Source organism: Eutrigla gurnardus (genome assembly GCF_963514095.1).
Source record: "Eutrigla gurnardus genome assembly, chromosome: 10".
Lineage (NCBI taxonomy): Eukaryota > Metazoa > Chordata > Actinopteri > Perciformes > Triglidae > Eutrigla > Eutrigla gurnardus.
Genome location: NC_139924.1, coordinates 6,033,504 through 6,055,307, shown reverse-complemented (window position 1 = coordinate 6,055,307; position 21,804 = coordinate 6,033,504). Strand labels below are relative to the sequence as shown.

The 21,804-nt window shown below is 42.5% G+C and overlaps 2 protein-coding genes across 4 annotated transcripts in view; one reads left to right on the top strand and one right to left on the bottom strand.

Annotated features, from left to right (window-relative positions):
* Positions 1-3,539, bottom strand: part of rsrc1 (arginine/serine-rich coiled-coil 1) — a 104,026-nt gene extending 100,487 nt beyond the window's left edge. Inside the window, exons 1-2 of one of the 2 annotated variants that reach the window (XM_084018738.1) lie at positions 3,470-3,539; positions 2,716-2,923 (exon numbers count right to left, since the gene is read on the bottom strand). In XM_084018738.1, the coding sequence (XP_083874864.1) occupies positions 2,716-2,903 (188 nt within the window). In that variant the 5' untranslated portion in view covers positions 2,904-2,923; positions 3,470-3,539. The remainder of the gene's footprint in view (positions 1-2,715; positions 2,924-3,469) is intronic. The other variant, XM_084018739.1, reaches the window with a different exon arrangement.
* Positions 3,540-5,813: 2,274 nt separating this feature from the next.
* Positions 5,814-13,209, top strand: shox2 (shox homeobox 2). Of its 2 annotated transcripts, none has more exons than XM_084019597.1 (5): positions 5,814-6,400; positions 7,933-8,141; positions 10,490-10,547; positions 10,855-10,943; positions 11,700-13,209. In XM_084019597.1, the coding sequence occupies exons 1-5, from the start codon at positions 6,145-6,147 to the stop codon at positions 11,955-11,957; spliced, it is 870 nt and encodes a 289-aa protein (XP_083875723.1). In that variant the 5' UTR covers positions 5,814-6,144; the 3' UTR covers positions 11,958-13,209. The 2 variants fall into 2 exon arrangements, with proteins under 2 accessions (XP_083875723.1, XP_083875722.1); XM_084019596.1 differs by having other exon boundaries at positions 5,818-6,400; positions 11,664-13,209.
* The last annotated feature ends 8,595 nt before the right edge of the window (positions 13,210-21,804 follow it).

The window sequence follows — 21,804 nt, the reverse complement described above, 5'->3', positions numbered from 1 at the left end:
AAATGATATTATCGGTGGAATCCTTAAAACAAAACAGCACAGGAGGCTTGTTGACAACCAATCGTTTTGGGATTTTGATAATCAGATGATAATAACGTATGTGACTTTCTTCTTCTGTGGTTCATAAGAAAATATGGTTCTCAAAATCACTGAGAATATACCGTTGTTGGAAGAATTTTTCATCATTCAGCTTCACTGTTTAGTATCTCTTAAAACAAACCTACAAAACCAAAATCAAACCCTTCCCATATCAGCTCCCTCCTCCTCCTCACTTCATCCTTATGCTACTCGCTGCCATGAAAAGAATTTCTCCATCTGAAATCCTTCCCACTCCTGCATAGGTGAATGCTATGTTCCTAATTTGTTTTGCTATTCAATTCAAGGGCAACTATGTCCTGGTGTTCCAGACAACCTCACCTACTATGAGCAGTGCTGATGGCAATTCAACCTTAGTGAACACACTTGTATACGGCCAAGAGCAGCAGAACCGTGCAGGTTGGCCTAAAGTTCCTCCACAGGGGCCCTTTGGTGCTCTGCTGCTCGTTAATGAGGCTATGGCTTTGAGTGTAAGGTCTTTTTTCCAAACACCACTCGCACCACGTTCCTATTGATATCATTGCGCAGGACGCATTCATGGGGCTGAATGTAAACACAGAAACCACCCTCTTCTACTGCATAAACAGTTTCAGCAATATTCATTATTTAAAATATCATCTTTTCTTTCACCAATGCCAAAAATACCCTAATCTTTTTAGCACATACACACACAAAAATACACATACAGTGTCCTATGGGAGCTCTGTAAGATAGAGGAGAAGAGGAGAAAAAAGGAAAGCAATTCAAATAACACAGAGGCTGAACTATCAAACCAGATTTGTACCACTTAGAGCAGCGCAGGAAAGATCCATTAGTATTCCAAAGGCTGGATCCCATGAGCAGGGTCTTATGAAATAACTTCCACAGCCTGCGTTCAACCACTTCACACATTACACAGAAGAAACACACAGTAGTGAGCGGAGGGTTTTTGGAAGGTGGCGTCAGCTCACATATTTTCTCAGAAGCCAGCGAGAATGTAACGTAATAAAAACATAACAGCTCAAACACATGGGAGTGGGAAGCTCTGGTTAACACAAAAGCCTTTCACACGAGTACAACACATAGCAAGTTGGATTTCATAGCTCTTGTTCACTCACACACACCGTTTCCCTGTCTTGCTCGCAGCCACGGACGTAGTAACTCTCTTTACACAAACACATTAATTATGTGGTCATGATGTCACCAACCAACCACACATGAGGTCTCTTTACACCGTTTGTATACATGTATGCGGGTTGAAATGCCACAGATTGTGTGTCCTCTTTCATCTACGTTTCAACACAGAAGCACACACAAGGTCTTGGTGAATTGATCAAACCATATGGCTAATAGATGAGGGACTGTGGTCCCAGGGTTTACACTGCCCATCCAGCCCCATCCCATACAGACAGGCAATGACTTCCAATCAGCAGTAATGGACCTTGACCAAGCCTCATAAATAATTAACATCAACTGGCCTTGTCTGAACAGCCACACACAGCCAGAGGCAGCTGTGGATGGATGGATGGAGGGTGGATGGAGGAGGCCAGGTCCAGCTACTGGCCACTTGTAAAGGTATCTGATTATTACCGAACCTCCCCTTTCCTCTAAATAACAAAGTGTAGAATTTTGGAAACATGAGGAGGAGCGTAGAAAACATGTACAAGCTAACCTTCAGATTTTTCATTTTCATTTTTTATAATAGTGACCATACACTGTAGGCTCAAATAAAATGTGACTACATTTCATATCTGGGTGCTCTTTTCAAAGCCATTATCCGACATTCATTTTAAACAGTATGGGTGCTTCAATGTCCACTGTTTGAGGTGGAGAGGGAATTACATTGTGAAAATATTCTTCCATTAGCCTGAGCAAAGACCAAATTAACATATTACAGCATTCTTAATTCATTTAAAAGTAATTTAAAATCAGAATGCAGCATTTGTTTGACTTGGAGGAGGAGGTGAAATAAGGCTCACGTGCCAAACAAGTACACTCTTCTGGAAGTAACAGTGAAGCTGTAGCAAAACAATGTCCATTATTTCGTCAACTAACAGCAGTCACATACTTGTCAATACAACGGGAGGCCCTTTTCACTGAATTTTGACATTTCACAGTAGAATAAAGCAGAGGTTAAAATAATAATGTTATTAGTAACATCTATGCTTTTCTCTATCAAAATATCTGTTGTGAAGAAGGCATATCGCACTAATATTAGTAGTAAAGCTATTAGACCTATACTGATAATATGCTTTAAAATAACCTGTTTGATAACAGGTAGAAGAACACATCTATAACTGGGTTGTTGTCACTTCAGCAAAATGACATCAGACTTTAACAACTTCTATTGAAAATGGCTGCAAAATCAGAGGGTTACGCTTCAGGGTCCATACATTTTAGCAGCTAATGATCTGCAAAAAGAAAGGAGGCCATGTACAATACAATAAGCTAAACATAGAAAGACAAGAAATGCACAAACAACATGTGTAACCTTCTATTAAATGCTGCTACCACAGAGGAGCTGGGCTGCTGGGAAACTTGCAGCATCAGCGTCTCTGAAGACAACAGTCTGTCACGAGGACACTTGAGCAGACGACTCACCTGCTCCGTCCTCATCCCTTCTAAGGAAAGCTGTCTCACCTCCTGTCTTTGTCTTTGTCTCTGGAGCGAGAGCGGCTCCGACGACTCGACCTTCGACCCTTGCTGCTGGTCACTTTGCTGTTGGAGGATGAAGACGAGGAGGAAGAAGTGGAGGATGACCTGCGACGCTGTTTTCTCTTCCTCCTGCTCCGACTGTCATCCTCACTGTCAGACGAGTGCCGACCCATGCTGGCTGACTGTCAGCTGGCTGATACACACACACACACACACACACACACACAAACACAAACACAAACACACACACACACACACGAGAGTAGTGTTACTGATGAGCTAAAGCACTCAATTATTTAACAAAGCCAATAGTACACGTCTCTGCTTATAAACGAAATGTTTTATTCATGTAGCTACTTTAACCAGAGGGCTAGTCAGAGATATGGCTGTGTACTTTGCTAACTAATACAACATGTAACGTTAGCTTAGCTCAACAACTACACGACGGGTAGTGATGGATATGTAACACAAATCACCGTTACAGCTCTAACAACAGTGTGAACAACGCATATACCCACATTTAAAATAGATAGATTAAAAAAACAACAGTTTTCTGTGGTGGCTAACTAGCAGGCTAGCTATGCTAACTCCACTAACGTGTATGGTAGCTCTGGTTTCGACTGAAGCCTTCTGGCCCCTTAACCGTCACGTTAACCGCGTGTCACACTGCAGTCGGTAAACAGAAGTGTAGCAAAAAATAAACGAGGAGTTGTGTTGAAATTAAAATCCCGCTCCTCGCCTTTAAATCGCTGTGAAGCTTCCCAACTCTGCCATGCACACGGCTCCGCAGCCCCTACTGGTCGAACCGGAGAGCGTCGATCGAGTCCAGGCACGAGAATCGCACACAGAGCAGGAGATTGAGGGAGTGCTCTCATCTGGTATCATGGGTTGGAATAAGGTGTTCACTATTTGCTCTATAGGTGTTCATCATTTGAGGTTGATGATTATATCTTCAGCATCACATGAACCCTGAATACTGCAGTATGTATAGCCTATTAGCCCCATTTTAATAAATACAATAGGCTACCTAATTTTAGAAGTTTAAGGGTGCATCTTGATTCAGTGAGCCAGCCGATAAATAAACATATTTCCATTATTTCATGGCTGATGTAACGTATTTGAATAATTCCGGATGTTGGCTTCAGAATGGCACCTTTGACACGGATACTCTTTCATAAATCTAGTCAATAAATGGAGCAGCAACATATCTTCTTTACTTATTTATTTAATCGTTAATCTGCCAATTTCTTATTTTTTATTTCAGTCTCCAGTCAATTAGAAAATATTCCAAATGAATAAGGCTATAAAGCTTATTTATGTATGTCAACGGTCCAGGTTACTCATATTCAGTTTTGATCTGACATGCACCACAAATTATAACATAAGCAAATGCACGTGCGAGTTGTAGGTCCGTCAATGAGGATTTGCATGAGGTCACTCGCTCAGATAATCAGGTTTTCCAGCAGCATACACGCGGAGAGCAGACAGAGCATTTCCAGCAACGTAGAATAATTAATCACTTCATGAAATTCAAAAGCACATAACGAGGCCGAAGGTGAAACGACCACTGTTTCACTGGCAACAAGAATATGTGAATGAATCAATAACATGCATATAGGAATGCTGCAAACAAGTTAATGGGGTCTCCGCCACAAATAGATACCAGAGGCTGCTTATCACAGCGATTAGGAATTCATCCTGCTTTCAGAGGCAGCAGAAATATTAGTAATTAATGCCTAGGGTTCAAGCTGAAACATGGTAAATATTTAATTGAGGGAATTGTTAGAGCCCTTGTGTAGAACTAGTGCTTTCTATGGATGATCAATACACGCGTTTATGCATCAAATTCATCCCGACGTTTACAAAACCCCGCTGTATCCCGTGTCTTCGTCTGCCTTCATGTTTCCTCCTCTTCTCACTTATTTCTGCTCTCTCCGCGGCGTTCGCTCACCTTCACCGCAAGCCAACCATTGTTTATTTATTATTTTTTTGCAAATATAGACAATCACTGCAGCGGGGAAAGCGAGTTGAGAACGTTAATTAGTGAGCCCAGTGGCAACGCATCGCGAGAGGCATTGTAATTAAACGTTTAGCTGCTATTTAACATCCTAATGGCTTAAAAAGTCCACCGAGGATGAATATTAAGCGATATAGTCTCGCTAATGACGACACGTTTTAAATACATCATTTGCTGATTAGAAACACAAAGAGATATATCGCGGGAACATGAAATGATTTATCTCGCAGGGTCCCCAAACTTTCATGTCAGTCTGATATCACACATTTTAATAGACTAGTGGTGCCGTGCGTCCAGTGCAAAAGCAGTATTTCAAGATAATATTAATAATAAAAATAATATTAATAATGATAATATTCATGATCAAAATTTCGTTTGTCATTAAAATGTGGGCTTGAAGTCCGCAATTATTTGATCACGTGGAGACGATTTTTCCATGGTTTTTAATCCTTTTTTTATTTTTTTTATTTTTTGCAGCGACATTCTGTTTGGAATCCAAAAGGACAACGTGGGATTCATATAAACACGTGGAGAACTTATGGATGAATGTTCAGGCCTGAAGCCAACTGTAACTGTGGGTTCAAGTAAATGTGTTCACTTGAGCTTCCTCTAAAAGCGACGCTGCTCCGATTTCTTTCTCTCTTCCTTTCTTTCGTTAACCTCTTTCCTCTCCGCGTCATTATTGTGACTTATTTTCCCCCAGATCACAGAGATATAGTGAAGAAGGTCTGTTCACCCATGTGCTCCCCCCTCTCTCTCTCTTGTCATTTTCAGATTTTTAAGCCACACCCCTGCAGAGAGAGAGAGAGAGAGAGAGAGAGAGAGAGAGAGAGAGAGAGAGAGAGAGAGAGAGAGAGAGATCCATGACCATCTCCTGAGTGTTTAAAAACTAACTCAGGACAATAGCAGCGAATGAGCGCTTAATTAAATTAATTAGTCCTTCTTGTCAATCTCGGATTAATGGCCAATAGCGACGGTGCTGCTTAATGTGTTTTTTTAACTGCTCTCCTCTCTCTCTCTCCCTCTCTCTCTCCGGTATCAGTGAAGGGGAAGGGGGGCTCATCCCGGCATCCTGAGGGGAGGTAATTTGCACGGATCAAGGGGGCAAGGCGCCGCAAAGTATAAATACTGTGACTTCAATAGAGGATCACCAGCAGGTTTCCAACTCCGCTACCAAAGGAGGGAGGAATTGGCTGAGAAGATATATTCTTTATATTTTTTTTACCTTCCTCCAGAGTTGGCAGCATCACCTCGTATAGGCTCCCGTTTTCAAGGGGTCGACTTTAAAACGAGCCACACCATTGATGTCTTAAACTGTCGTGGAGCAGAGGGAGAGAGAGAGTGTGTGTGCGTATGTGTGTGTGGTGATTTTTTTTTTAAGAGGAGAGAAGGCAGTGATGGAAGAGCTCACCGCTTTCGTGTCTAAGTCTTTCGATCAGAAAGTGAAGGAGAAGAAGGAAGTGATAACGTACAGGGAGGTGTTAGAGACCGGGGCGACGCGAGCAGGCAGCAGGGAGTCTTTAACCGCGGAGCCGGGGAGCCGAGACGAGGCTGCAGCCGCCACCCGGAACGGTGCGCTCTCGCCGGGCAGGGAAACGGACATGCTCGGCCCGGAGAGAATCAGGGACGCCGGGAGCCCCAAACTCATAGACGGTAGGACTGCAGGCTGTGCTGCTGGCTGCACACTCTTTATCTGCGGGGATGGTAGAGGACCGACAGAGGTGTATTTTAGTCCAGATCATAACCACGTTCATATTTGGGAAATACACTAAAACAGCGGGTTCAGCCCATGATTACGACCCAAGCAGACACTGCAATGTTAGAATGGGAATCGTGAACTTGTGCTTTCTGAAAGTGTCTTTTATTTTTCCTCTTGGAGGCTTTTTAACAGGCATCGTTGTTCATAACATCTTCCATCTTAACAAGAAGCTTGCATCTTATTAATGTCTTACTGGAGAACACTTTTAAAAAGTTTCTATTTATGAGAAAAGGCTTAGGCTGACCCCAGAACTGTGATAAGAAAGGCCTCCTGGGCAAACTAATAACCATTCTATTATAATATGACAGGACATTTATTTTAATATTATAAGTTTCTGCAGATTCTTTTAAAACGCTGCAGTTTGGTCAATTTCAGATTGATTTGAACCCTCAGGATAATGCTAGTTATATTAATTCATCACATAAGCGTCAGCGGTTGTCGTAAGAGATCTTGATCTATCTTTTATAGATATAATATCAATGTTTCAACTAAAAGAGAGGCGCATCAAACACCTGACATACAGACATCAGTGCACATGACAGTGCTGTCATTTCTGTGTGAAAGCACATCAGGAGAATTATAGGCTGGATGGATTTAATAAAACTCTGATCATGTCATATTTAAAAAAAAAAACATCAAATAGACTTCAGTGGGAGAATTTGTTTCGTGGTTATCCTCAATAATTCAGTGTTTTTTCACCCTTAAATTGCATAACGAATACATTGTAAATTGTTTTATAAAATCAGGGGTTGAAGTCAGCATACAATCTTTAAACGGAAAGATTTAATTAAATATAAACAACTGCTTTGTGTTAAACGCTTCCACACACAAAAAACACCAGTTCTAACGGTGTTCAAATAATTTATAGTTTTGCATTTAAAGAAAACCGAAGCAGCTGTTCTCTTTATGAAAGCATGGACATAATGTGACAACACACAGTGTCAGACTTGGGTGGCTTGTAGAAATGACATCTGCTCGTCACGGGCAGCGTGGTTAAAAGCGGAACTGCGACAAGCGTGTATCAGACATCCAACAGTGGACTCAGCGTTGCATATTTATAAGCGGTTAATAATTAAAGAGCTTTATGTAGCTCTACAAAACATCCGAGGTCTGATAGCTCTGTGATATCTGAGGACCGGGAGGGCATGTCTGTCTTTCTATCTCCATCATCTGGAGGTTTTTATTTCAATGCACGTTAGTCCAGTCCTTTTAATCCGGTCTGGTTTGCACACTTGGCTCATTTTCACGCGCGTGTATTAATCCTGTAACAGCCTGAGAATCCGGCTCGTTTATTCTCAGCCAAACGTGTTAAAAGGTGTCATGGCTGTGTGAGGATGGAGGCCAGCGGTGCGCCGGAGCTCGGGGGTCACACAGCGCGGCTCCGTGATGTTCATGTGTCCCTCTCTCCTCGTCTGCAACGACACAGGCAACACGGACGTGAAGGAGAGGAAAGAGGACTCGAAGCCGCTGGAGGACGAGGCTCAGACTAAAATCAAACAGAGGAGAAGTCGGACTAACTTCACGTTAGAGCAGCTCAACGAGCTGGAGCGACTCTTCGACGAGACCCACTACCCGGACGCCTTCATGCGGGAGGAGCTCAGCCAGCGGCTGGGACTGTCGGAGGCCCGCGTGCAGGTAGGAAGAAGAGCCCATATCATATTATAGAAAAATCATATCTATGTAGCATTAATACTCGTTTGGTGAGACACGTGTCATGGGGCACTTACATCTGTGTATATGTATTTATAAATTAAATAATACATGTTATCATTAGCATTAATAGCATGATCATAATGGCAGTGTGGATATACGTGTATCGAGTATGAGCTAATTCGTGTAAAAACAACTAAGGAAAGGGAAGTGACCTACGTGCATAAACTGGAATAAAAGCTGACATAATAATAATAAAAATAAAAATAGAAGAAGATGAATAAATAAATACACAAATAAATAAATATTCACCCCATATTTGCTGCATGGATTTCAATAATATCTCGTTATGATAAGCTTGACATGACGTAGAAACACAGTCTGATATTATTTTTGTTTTATGGAGGTTTTAAAAGCACCACACGTGAACACACTTGCTAGCAGGCCTGAATTTATGAGACGGTTCAGAGGAACCCCCGTTTCTGATTGTGGGTTTTAATCAGTTGAAAAAGATTTCCGAGTTCACCATCAAAATATTATTATTATTTCCCCCCCTATCGTTTTCTTATTGGATTATTTTATCTCTCAGCTTGTTTTGGTTCTTTAATTGGCGTTAATGATCTCAGTGGCCTTTGTTTACTGTCACGAGAGTCGTTTTAATCTTTATTGTCCAAATCCGCCAAACAAACGAGCCTTCAAATAATAGCGTCGAGTTTCTGGATGCATGTTAGCAAAGGCCCTGCTTGTCAGAGATGCTGTCGTCTGTCATGGGGACAGACCATCTGCGCAGAAACCCAGTACGGCTTCAGCCGGGGGAGGGGGGGCTCAGACGCGCCTGGTGTAACCGGAGCAGGGGGGACAATGAACGTATAGACAACTCCTCTCATCTGATTTATCAAAACTCTATAATATCGTATTCCAGACTCGTTTATCCCGCGTGGCCCCGCTCAGGGGATGACGGAGCATGTGTCTCTATATTGAATATGGCGGTCGTTTTGGAGGAAGAAAAAAAAAGAAAATCATAAAAACGGGCCCAAAAGACCGCCATCCTCAACTCACCATTCACCCCCCTCAACAAAAAAAGAAAAAAGAAAAGTTAAAGCCAGCTTTTTTGCAGGGCTCTCCCGGCCTGAACTGGAATCCCACCAATAAGGCGCATTGTATCCCGAACAAGGAGCACAGCTCGGGGATTTGCATAAATTATGTATTATTTTCTACCCAAATCAAGAGCAGCTCTCCCTCTTTCTCTCCGCGAGACTATTATACCCTTTTACCAGTTGCACGCGGAGGCTATACGCGGTTATTTTGGATTTTTAAAAACAGATCATGCCTCAATCGATGGCGGCAGAGCATTTGCTTTTATCATCGCGATAAATTATAGCTGAAGCGTGCGCGAGGACTTCCGATTGACATCCACTGTGGTCAATAAATGAAGCCAGCTGACAGCCAAATCGATATGATATTTCAATCTTGCTTTTACTCCGTGTGTGTGTGTGTGTGTGTGTGGACCTAATGTAAAGGAGATTGCAGATTGACATGTTGCATTGTGGGCTAATTTAGCCCGAGCCTTGTCTGGGAGATTCAAAGCAGATTATCATAGAAATAAAGCGTTTAATCTGTGTTCCAAGGCGTTTCTCTGAAATTGACGCTTGTCGATTTCAGCAGAAGGAAAAAGAGAAGTGAGATGTCTTTGATGCACGGTGTGTGTGTGTGTGTGTGCGTGTGTGTGTGTGTCTGTGCAAGTGTGTGTGTGTGTGTGTGTGTGTTACGGCGGTGATTAGACAAAACGGCGAGGCATTTAAGCGTTTCTCTGACATGGATTTTCTGCAGATAAGGGTAATTAATTTCAGCGGTCATTTAATGAGAGGGAGATGGAAAGAGAAAGAGGGAGATGCTCTCAGATCGCCCTGCTCTGATGTCCAAAACCGTAATAGCACTGCTGCTATTCGATATCTGAGAGTCCATTCAACTCTTCGGGGACACTAATCTATAGAAAGATGAAACCGACGCTGACAAGGTTATTTATTATAGTCCAATAGCCCTGCACATTCCCAACAAGGGTGTTTCTATCCTCCTAATAAGGTTTTAATGTCCCTCTTTTTCTAGATTTACTACTTTCTATTTTCTCTCTCTGCTCCAACCTCCCCCCCACTCTCCCTTGTTGTACACTAAAATGTAATAATTCAAATCCGGGGTTAAGCAGTGCCATTAATATTTCAGTGCTCCTCTGGGATATTGTTTTTCTGCGGTTGTTGTCACTTTGAGAGGAATTACACATGGCCTCACAAGCAGCTGCCAATCAGTGGGTCTCTAATTAATTTCCATCCCCACAGGTTTGGTTCCAGAACAGAAGAGCCAAATGCAGAAAGCAGGAGAACCAGTTACATAAAGGTAAACGCTTTTATCCTGCACGTGCCCACAAAACTGTATTTATATTCTATTCTATTCTATTACAAGGCCACAGCATGCGCAAATGCATGCAGCATCTTTAATCGTTACGCACTGTTATTTGCGACGACGGGTTTCATTTTCGGTTAATTAAGCCATCAAAAGCACTGTGATTTCTTTAGTGTTTGTTTATCTTGGACGTTATTAAAGTTTACTCCGATAATCACTGCTCGTTATTCAGTCCTACAGTTTTACATGATTTTTTAAAAATATAATCCTCACAATTAGGCTATCATCTGTGCTTTTGCAGGAGTCCTGATTGGAGCGGCGAATCAGTTTGAAGCTTGTCGTGTAGCGCCATATGTCAACGTGGGGGCTTTACGGATGCCATTCCAACAGGCAAGTTACTTTGAAGCGCCCAGTCTTAAAATCAGACCAATCCCCGGACTGCTGTCTTGGCACGGGCCCTGCCCGAGTGCTATGCAGAGACTCCAGCTCCAATGTAGGGGGTAACTAAACTCTTATTACCACACTGGCAAAAACACTGTGCCAACACAGCGTAGCCTGTGCAGTCTAATTGGAAAATTCCCTCTATTGTTTTATGGCTCATTTATAGACCCAGGACTATTTTACTGGAGCAACTTAACGTATTAGTGGACCTGCTGGGCTACTTCACAGTGTAAAACTCACAGCCATGGCAAGGCAGGAGTTTCTCAGTGCTCCCTACCTCACACATAGTATAACATAATTCTTGTGGGTGGATTGGTTTGTGTTTGATATATTTAACCTGTGTTTTTTGACAATTTGAAAAAATAGAAAACAAATGTGACATTTTTTTTTATTGCATTACGTTTGAGAGAAGTCCATTTCTCACTAGGAGCACCGCCAGTCTGTTATAATTGTAGGCCCAAGATTCCCAAAGGCAACGGGAGTTTGATTTGAGGTTATATTTCATGCCATTGATGTCCAAATAAAAACTCAAAATGTGACCTTTGATTCACATGAGCTGCAGTGCTGTTGCTCAGCTACACATCTACAACAGTGACACAAGTGAAATGACCCTCCAGTTAACGCATGTTCTCCCCCTTCTCTCCCCCACCCGTGCGTCCCGTCCCGTAGGATAGTCATTGCAACGTGCCGCCCTTCTCCTTTCAGGTGCAGGCGCAACTGCAGCTGGACAGCGCCGTGGCCCACGCGCAGCACCACCTGCACTCCCACCTGGCAGCGCACGCACCCTACATGATGTTCCCCGCGCCGCCGTTCGGGTTGCCCCTGGCGACGCTCGCGGCCGAGTCGGCCTCCGCCGCCTCCGTCGTGGCGGCCGCCGCCGCCGCCAAGAACACCAGCAAGAACTCCAGCATCGCCGACCTGAGACTGAAGGCCAAAAAGCACACGGCCGCGCTGGGACTGTGACGCCAGGTAGACTGGGCGGCACGAGGCGCCCACGCGCTCTCCGCCGCGTCCTCGCGACTGGCAGACACTGAACACAAACGATTTCAAAGTGAAGAAAAAGAACAAAGTGAGAAAAAATTATCCAAGGACGATATTTATGTTTTGTTTTTTAAATGAAGGACGAGAAGTATAACTATAAAAAAATATAGGCTATTTATGAGACGAAGAGAAGACGACGAAAACAGCCTACACGTGATTTTGTTTTGGACGCCATGAAGTGGCGGATGGGACGGACGGCCACGGCCTCCTTCTCTGCGGCCACATGGCCGAGGAGGGCGGGACGCCCCGAGGAGGAGGAGGAGGAGGAGGACGATGCAGCTGGGACGGTCGATACTTTGTCAAACAAGGCGAACCATTCTGCAGTTGTTCTGTTTTAATATTATATTATTATTGTGATGATTCCATTTTGAACCTATATAGAGGCTGGCCTCGTTATAAAAAAATCTCTGTAAAAGGAAAGAGCGGGAATTCTTTGACAAAACAGAGACAAAAAGACAATATTCAAATAGTTTCTCCCTCTTCTGTTTCTTGTCCAAGATTCAAAATGCCCAAGCAGTGTTTGCATGAGTTTGTCTTCACGGATGACGTGATGTGAGCCATTTCTCCCCTCCTTTCTCCCCCCTTCTCCCTCCCCTCCACGAGGAAGGGCAACTCTCACTTGAATGTTTGGCCTGTATTTGACCTTGTTGGACCTCTGGCGAAGGTGAAACTATGGGCGACGAGATGTGAGATTATAATATATGTGTAGGCTATGCTGAACTTTTTGGTCAGGATATCCGGATCTAGTGTCCATACATGGCGGTGATTTGTCCTAAAGGAGCATTATGTCATCTTCAACACAGTGAACACACGAACAAATTACAGTCACACGAGAACTGTATATATGCGAACCGGTACGGGCACATGTAAAATATGTTTATACACAAGAAACATGCATTATTTTTTATTATTTAGTGGCTTCATGCCTTGTGGGGAATTTGTTCATTTTGTATTTTACTTTATTTCCGTGTATTAAAAAATCATGTGCTTTCTGTATGTAATTTTGATGTTTTTATAACAGTGAAAGTGAACTTACCTGAGGCACGGGTTTCTAAAAGAAAAAAAGAAAAAACAAGACTCATGAAATTGTTTTACTTTTTCCATCACATGTGAAACGTGAATCCACCTAAACAAAAAATGTTTTTCGTTGCTATAATAAATTAACTAAACTTTCTTTAATGGGTTGACATTATTTTTACATTGTTAATTGGCCTTTTGCTAAATTGCTATTATTGTTATTATTATTGCTGCCGGTAAACCTTTGAGGGCGATAGATTTTTAATAATTCATGCCTGTAGCTATAGGTCTTTTGATAACGTCACCGTTGTGACAGGCCCGTTTAGTCAGGAACATGGCTGTCTGTTGCTGCTCCGATGCCAAACCGATGCATTATTCATCATTTGGTTATGGAGCGTTTGGAGAGGAGGGCTGGCAATTTCCAGTACAAGCTAGAAGAACTGGCAGATAAAGGAGAAAGAGAAAGGGGCCGCTCGTTGGCTCAAAGATAAAGTTTTGCAGCACTTGAAATGTACACACAATATTTTCTCACATTTGGATTTTAAAACAATCTGTTAATCTTGCAATAATTAGCCGAAATAAACGAGCCTCAGCAGCCTATCAATTATATAAAACGACGATGGATTTGAATGTATTCATACAGTTCTGTGGTGTCGGTTTGCACGGAGCAGCATAACTGCCGAGATCATATCTAGCCTATGAATCGATCGTTTTAGTCTAGATAAGCAACATTTAAGACATTGTCAGTAATGCATATAATATATGTTATAATTATATATAATTATAAAATATTATATTATATATTATATAACATAATAACAGGTTAATGGTATTCGATGTAATTCCAGTGTTGGATCTCCTCCAACATTCTTCAATCCGCCTCCTGCAGTTCTTCGGCGGATTAAAATGTGTCCGGTTTATGCGTCCTGGTCTAAAGTTTGGGGTAATGCACAGAAACACACAGGCGGCTCACAAAGTAAAGCCAAACCATTGCCTTTGTAAAAATCATTCACCAACGTTCGCCGCACTTGACTTACAAATTCGCCTGATTCATTTCCTGACATCTTAACCGCCTCTTATTGAACATTTAATAAACACCTGACACGGGATCCTAGAATTATAGGAATCCGGATCGCATTGCTCCCTTCCGATATTTCCACACAAAACACAATGTCTTCAGCTATTAATTAATACTGATCTCACAGAGTCTGCACTAGAGTCTGGAGTGTTTGTGTATCTCGCCGTTTGGGGCAGGATTTAGACGCCAAAACTATTGAATTATTGATTCAGAGCCTCGCCAGTAATGGAGGAGACGGAACTGGGAAACTGCTGAGCCGGGAGCGTGCACCGCGCCTCTGCCATGGAAGAGAAGCGCGGGGGCGCGCCTGTCCTGGGACTGTGACCGGTTGTGTTGTTTGACTTGGCCCGCAGAGTGAGGTCAAGTTCATCAGAGTGGTTGTGTCACATTAATCACTGCTCACACATTATTATTCCGCTGTTTCATAGAGCAGCAATCGGGTCGAAGGCATTTCATTTTGTTTCAAGGCATGAAGGCAACCCTCCTTTGGAATTAAAAAAAAAAGGTGATTTAAAGGTTGAGGAATTATTTTCGATGAAAAAATGCCATAAACTACAAGTGTCACTCCTCATTATTGTGGACACCTCAAGGACATTCCTGTATGGTGAAAACAAGAATGATTTCATGAAGGCATAATTAAATCCAAGATATATTTAGTGTCACCTGAAGGACTCACTTCACCGCATTTACCGCCGTCTCCGTTTATACGACATCTTTTTTTACAAACATTTCCCTCCCTGTGCTCGTCTTCATGACTACAATCCAAAGTCTTGAATCCTGCCCTTGTGGCTCGGACCCAGCAGCTATATCAGCATGTCCCGAGGTGTAGCGGTGGAGTGGAGGGCCTCCGCCCTGAGGGGCCCAGGAGACAATGAGACGGGGACACACAAGTGTTCCCCTGATTAGACATGGAGACGACCAGCGCTCTCACCCTGCTCTCAACACACTCTTAAGACACACACACAGACGCAGCCAGCCGGGAGCCGGCCATGCAGGCTTCTCCTCACCGTCTCTCTCCCACTCCTTCCTCACTCACACACACACACACACACACACACACACACTCTCTCTCCCACTGGATCATTGTACACCATGTTGGAGGAGTCGAGAGTGGGCCAATTCTATCAAGTTCATCAAATGAATGAAAACAACACTGGACATGCATAAATCCGAATGCACACACGTATCATCGCAGCCTGGTGAGTCACAGCAGCTCTCCACACCATGGAATCCTTCATATCAACTGGTGCTGTCTTGTTGCTATATTTACCCCCCGACAACCCCAGAGACAAATACACTCTCTCATTTCCCGCACTTGGCCCTTTATCAAATTAGGGCACGTTAAACAATCACACAGAGCAGTCTGTACTGACAGCCGAGGCTTTTCCCCCCCTCTAAGTGAATGGCCGTGGCTAAATGCGATGCTATATACCGTTTGTATCCGCGGTTGTGCGCGTATGAATTTATGTGAGAGAGTATGTGCGAGAGCTCCCTTTCTCTTCTTCTCTCTCTAAGGGCTTGCCTTTGTTACATGTTAGGAGTGCTCAAAGAGCAGGGCGCACACAGCACCGCACCAAAGACAACAGCCATCAGGAGCAACGGCGGATAAAAAAGACCAACTTCAAAGACATCAAATGGAGCGAAAGTGAAAAAGAAACCTGCTGAAAATTCCCTCCAATAGCACTCAGGCCAGCAATTAGGACGCCATATCGCTGCCTGTTATCACATGCGTGCACCGTATAGGCCTGGGTGGCTAACCGCAGCACTCGGTGTGGGTTGCAGTCAGCGCAGAATTACAGCATTCATAGAGCTGGAATGTAACACTGTATTTAATTTCACTGTAGGATGAAAAGTGGGTGTTCACACAGATTTGACCCCTGCTACGACCAGGGAGGCTTAGCCGTGGTGATTACAGACAGAGGAAAACAACAGTGTCTATCTCCAGCTCCTTCTATTCAGCAGCTAAGTAGAACAAAACAAAACAGAGGTCAGAACAAAACAAGAAGTCTAATTGTTTCACTGTTTCCTGTTTAGGTGCCCCAGGGCAATCTACACATTTTTATGTACTGGGTGCATTTTATTTGTTATTAATTCATTTCCAGTTGCAGCTGGTTTGCAGATTAGGGAGATAACAGAATGTATAACTGCCTGGCCTGGGAGGAAGACATAATAAGGGTGTAAGTGTTGAGACCTGTGGACATTAGTAGCTCTGAGGGAATTGCGTGGTTTCCATTAAAAAAAGGTCATTTGATGCATAGTGGATGCACTGAGGGGTGAGTTTAGGTGCATCTATGTGTGTGCATTGAGATGTCAGAGAAAAAGAGAACAAACTGAATGCAAAGGCAGAGAGAGAGAGAGAGAGAGAGAGAGAGAGAGAGAGAGAGAGAGAGAGAGAGAGAGAGAGAGAGAGAGAGAGAGAGAGCAGGGCACACAGTAAATGTTAAACATTTGGCCCATGCCGCTCTGTATTTACAAGCTGGTAAGATCCAATCATCTGTGTGCGAGTATAATCGAGTACTTGCTTTCCAATCATCAGATGTTTGTACACAGACTCTTAAATTACAAAAAGCCTCTTGGAAACACAGGCCTAACTCATCTCGTATTGATTGTATTCACGCTGTCTGAAGTTTACAAAATGTCATTTTAAAATGTCACAAAATGACTAAAAGGCCGACAAATCACCCAATATTTGTATCAGGATGCTCAAGTGTCTTTTTAATGTGGCTAAATCCGGGGAGGTCCAGGATCATTCATTCTGGGGTTAAACACTTTTCCAACATTCTGTCCAGGGAAGCATTTATGACCATTTATATATCTGTCAACTGCATTCGAATGCTCTCCCAACTGGTGACAGACGTGTGTGGTCAAGGCCCGGTTTAGATGTGGTGGAAAATAGCCCCTGGTTTTCAGTGTGAGCATCAATCACCTGTGTACTGTAAATGTTATTCTCACAAAGCTGTTAGTTGTTTTCACGTAGCCATAAATCTGAGTATGTGAAGTACAAAAATCAATACATCTTACTGATGTTAGAAAACATACAACTCTCTGCTGGATACGCTGGCGGCAATTTACCTACTTTTTCATTCGACAGTTGCATTCAAACACATCATGACTTAATGAGAAATGCATTGTGATTGTATCAGAATGTGACCTAAAGCTTTCATAAACATTAAAAATATGTTAAATGTATTATATGAAATTGCCCTGAACTATTGGCAAAGGCATCTGCAGGCAAAGTGTATTATGGTGAGCATCCAAGGAAACTGAATGTGCCATAATAATCATGATGATGTAAAGTTGATGATTTATGTTAAAAAAAAAAAAAAGATTTGAACTCTTTAGACTCATTTAATATGCAGATTATTCTGAAGTACCCATCTGTTCAAATTAGTTGGGGATATTCAGGCAAACAATTTCTTAAAGATCAGACAACTTAAATCTGTTATTGACTATGTCTTTCAAGTACGTTGTTTATGCTGTCTGAAAAGTTATCGGCGTAAAAAGAAAGAGAAGTAAAAAGGAAAAAGTACTGCACATCATTCCCACTTCTCTCCTCATGTTCCAGTCGGCTCTTTAATGTCACTTAAAGTATGAAAAAGTCCTAAAAGTAAAAGTGCTCATAATACATGAAAATAACCTGTGACTTTTAGAATTTAGATTTTTATTACTGATGGATTAATGTGTAAGCAGCATTCTACTGTTGTAATTTTAACAATTTTACACAAGGTTAGTATTATAAGCATTAAGGAGTAACAGTAGAAGTGAAAAGTAGCATACGAGGAACTACTCAAAATCTGTTTAAAAGTTACATTCACCACTGAATTCTACTGGGTAAAATTAATGTGATTATATTTTAATATTGGGTTGTCATGGTAGCATAACCCTTAAGATGTGCACCACATAATCTGCAGCTTTCCTGATTCGAGTCCAGCAGAGGACATTCCTCGTCCTCTGTCTAACTTGCTACATTTCCTGTCTGTTTTCCAACTCCATAAATTAAAGGCAAAATGCCTCGATACAAGCTAAAAAGATATTATATTATTGGTTAAATGCCTTCATTCTGTTTTTTGTTTCCACATTAGAAGCACATTTTTTTATCACGTGAGTGTAGCAACCTTTCCAACATTGGACTGAGTGGTTTTGCGATCACTTACTGCATGAATCCTTTAATTAACTGTTAAAGCATCGCCCATGGACATGAAAGTTTACCTATCCTGAGCACCCTGCGGTATATTAATAAGTCTTTGGGGCAGCAGAATATGGGAGCAAGAGGTCAAGTGCTTCAGCAGTAATAGAATTTTAAAGCAGGGAAGTGTCTGTCATCCAGAGCATCTTATTCAGATGTTTTCATTGATCCTGCCACTCGTGTCCCTGCTCTGATACAGCAGTATCGACGGCTGTATTGCTATGGTAATTTACTCCTCAGGTAAGTGCATGTAAGTCACCGTCCCCGGGCTGGAACATAAATACATACAAGGACCACACGCACCCATGTGCGCATGCCTTATTATGGGCTAATAAGATGAGCATGAAAGGTAATGTCTAATGGTGGGGGGGGGGCCGTGTCAAGTTCAACTGGGAGGAGTGGCTTGAGTGGGCTGCGCGTGTGTTTGGGTGACTCACTTGGTGGGAAGAATGCATCTTGTTTCAATGCAGGCTAATGCAAATTGATGTCACAAGCCGAGAGAAGGGCAGACAAAATGCGAAGAGCTGACTGAGCCGCATTACGGGGCCAAGGAGGCATCGGAGGAGGCAGGACCCCGTAGCGGTGCCACGTTCTATTGGATTACAGTGTTGGCTCAACAATCTGCCAACGTCTAATTAAATAGGCCTGCATTAGCTTCCTCCACAGCGGGAGGTGTGAGAGAAGGACACTATCTCATTCTGAAATGGGATGTAAAAATAGATCTCGCAACTTGGCCCTCACTCACACTCCCCTCCCTCCTGTGATATCGCTACTTCTCAGTGTGTGACAGCCTCTCCACGTCTCTTTGAGTTCCACGCACATTCTCCTTGTTCAGACTCTTTATATTATTCAACCGGATAGAAATTAAAGAATAAGTAAGTGGCTGTTAGAATTCGTCAGTGCATCTGTACGGTATAACACACAATCGAATGTAAGATAGTGTTTACTCAGAGGTTTCCTCGACGACTGGGACTTGGCAACGCGTACACTGGGAAGAATGGGGAAACTGTTTTTGCTTCGACAAAACACGTGCACGGCGAGTAAAACAACTTTTTGCTCCCTTTTTTTTTGTTTTGCAATGTAACAAAAAAAAATTCAAGGAAGTGACACACGTATAGAGAATGAATATCACATGCATCCTAAAATAGCTGACACTTGCCGTGGCAGATAACTGGCAGTGTTATAGAGAGGAAGGAAGGAGGCTGATTGAAAACAACTAGAACTCCCAACCCGCAGTGATATTCATAAACTAGATTTGAAACTGTGACCTGGATCCTTTTGGAAAAACTCCAGTCGGACTGACATTGAATTTGGACTTCAGTGGACAAAAGTGTGGGGAATGTGGAGGGGGGTAGTAAATGAAGCCCCACGGAAAGAGACGGGGAAGTTAAAGAGGACGAGGGGAGCGATACGAGCAGAATAGATAGAAAGAAGAGTACGTTGGAGAAAGTAGACGGAGGTGAAAAAGACACGAGTGTGCCAAAGAGGAAGCACTTTGTTGAGCTAAAGCATGTTTGAGAGACCGGCTCTTATCTTAATGATGACAGGGACCCTTTTAGAGGGTCACATGTAACGCACTGTGGGCTGGAAGTGCTCTTGTAGGACCACCTAAGAGACGCTGGGACGGGAGCTGGTTTAAGTTAAATACGTGCCAGCTTGAACCGTAATGACTCATGGACCTGCGGGCGTTGATGACAACAACTTCTGTAATTCATGAGTCAAGAAAAGTCCACACAGCCTGGTTTTCTTCCCTAAAATTGCATTTCCTACTATAACCAACAGAACGGCATTGTAATAAATATACTTCCTCATAAATATATCTCTGGAAGCGTTTAACTTGTAACTGTTAATGAGACAGTCTGACTGATGTAATTTCGGGGGCATTAGTTGGTGGTATTGTCGTATTATGTTTCATTATATTGTAAGATGAATCTAAGAGTTTGTCCACCATTTTACACAGAATGGAAGGTGGTTGAGGAACATGGATACTTAAGAAGTAGTTGGACATTTTGGGATAAGGCTATTGCCAGAAGACAGTAAGCTTAGCTTAGCACAAGGACTGAAAACAGGGGGAAACATCTAGCATGGCTCTATCCAGAGGTAACAAACCCACCTACCAGGACTTTCAAACTCAATAATCAACATGTTTTTCTTGTAACATTTCATGTTATTACCTACAAAAATATAAAAAGTATAAAGTGACAATTCGCCGGACAATTTCTTGGCTCTGGGCAGTTGCTGGGCAACCAGCGAACGCCACAGAAAGTCACTGCCGAAAAATGGCAATTTCTCAACGGATTAAACAAACAAAATGAGGTGCTGGAAGGTGTTTTTTGTTACCTTCCTACTGAGCCTGGCTAGCTGCTGAAGAATTAACAATATTACTACATGTTATCGGTCCATATGAGGTTATTTAGAAGAACATAAGCAATATGATATTCTGGGCCTGAGCACTGTATATAAAGACCTGCACCACTGCTAATAAAAACATTACTATAATCTTTTTTTGTGATAACTTGGTTTGAGACTTGTTTAACATGTCATATCTGCAAAAATGTAAAATTCTAAATGACGGAGATTATACTGAGATTGTTTTTCTGCTGAGCCTTTCATGTTCACAAATACATGAACGCATTCACAGAAGCGTTTTCAGTAACATCCAGCATTTTTCACTCGTACAGTACCAGCCTTTACGAGGTATAATTGTGAGCTCCGCGCTGCTGCTAACGTCAACACTTCTTCATATTAGTCACGTTTATTTACTTTATTCCGTAAAAGCCATTTTTCTTTTGTGACTGGGTCGGATAAATATAACTCTGCCTCTCTGAGAGATGTTTTAGAAGCTTGTGATGGAGCAAATGTAATATATCTTTATAATATTTCCTTTGGGTAATATGTACAATCCCAACACTCATATCATAGTGATTTCCCCTAAATACTATTAGAAATAATTTGGGGAAACTGCAACATGCTGGAGTGGCTGAACTTCTCACAGCTGCTCGTTGAATTGGCTCTATGACCCAAATATGAAATGAAAACCTGAGTTGAGAGCCTGCAGACTCCAGCGAGACAGTGTAGCGTGGTCCGGAGGGGGGTGTGCGGACACAGAAGAGATCCCAGCACTGTAAAAACACATCCCTCCGGCACCATTATATAAGCATACATATGGGACAGTAAAAATGGAAGACGACACTTTAAATGACATTATTATAAAATGCAATACTCCTGGAATGATCCCTTATTAAATTAGGCCCTATGATCCAAGATGAATTTCCCGCTTCCCTAATCCATCAAGAGGGGAATATTAAAAGATAGGCCTCAACTGGCATTAGAAGCGCACTCCGTCTTGACTTTCATTATTCTGCATTAGGGTGCTGCTGGGGGAGAGCCTCTTAATGAGAATTACAATGATTCACTGGCCCCGGCCCCACTTCTGACAAGTCAAATATTAACTCCTCAGTCACAGCTGTCGGAATTAAAATACTTTG

Excerpts from the sequence above, each read along its gene's own strand:
- shox2 (XM_084019596.1), top strand. The coding sequence starts at position 6,145 with ATGGAAGAGCTCACCGCTTTCGTGTCTAAGTCTTTCGATCAGAAAGTG. Across the intron at positions 10,548-10,854 it reads GGAGAACCAGTTACATAAAG|GAGTCCTGATTGGAGCGGCG; the intron begins GTAAACGCTTTT and ends GTGCTTTTGCAG. Across the intron at positions 10,944-11,663 it reads TACGGATGCCATTCCAACAG|GATAGTCATTGCAACGTGCC; the intron begins GCAAGTTACTTT and ends CCCGTCCCGTAG.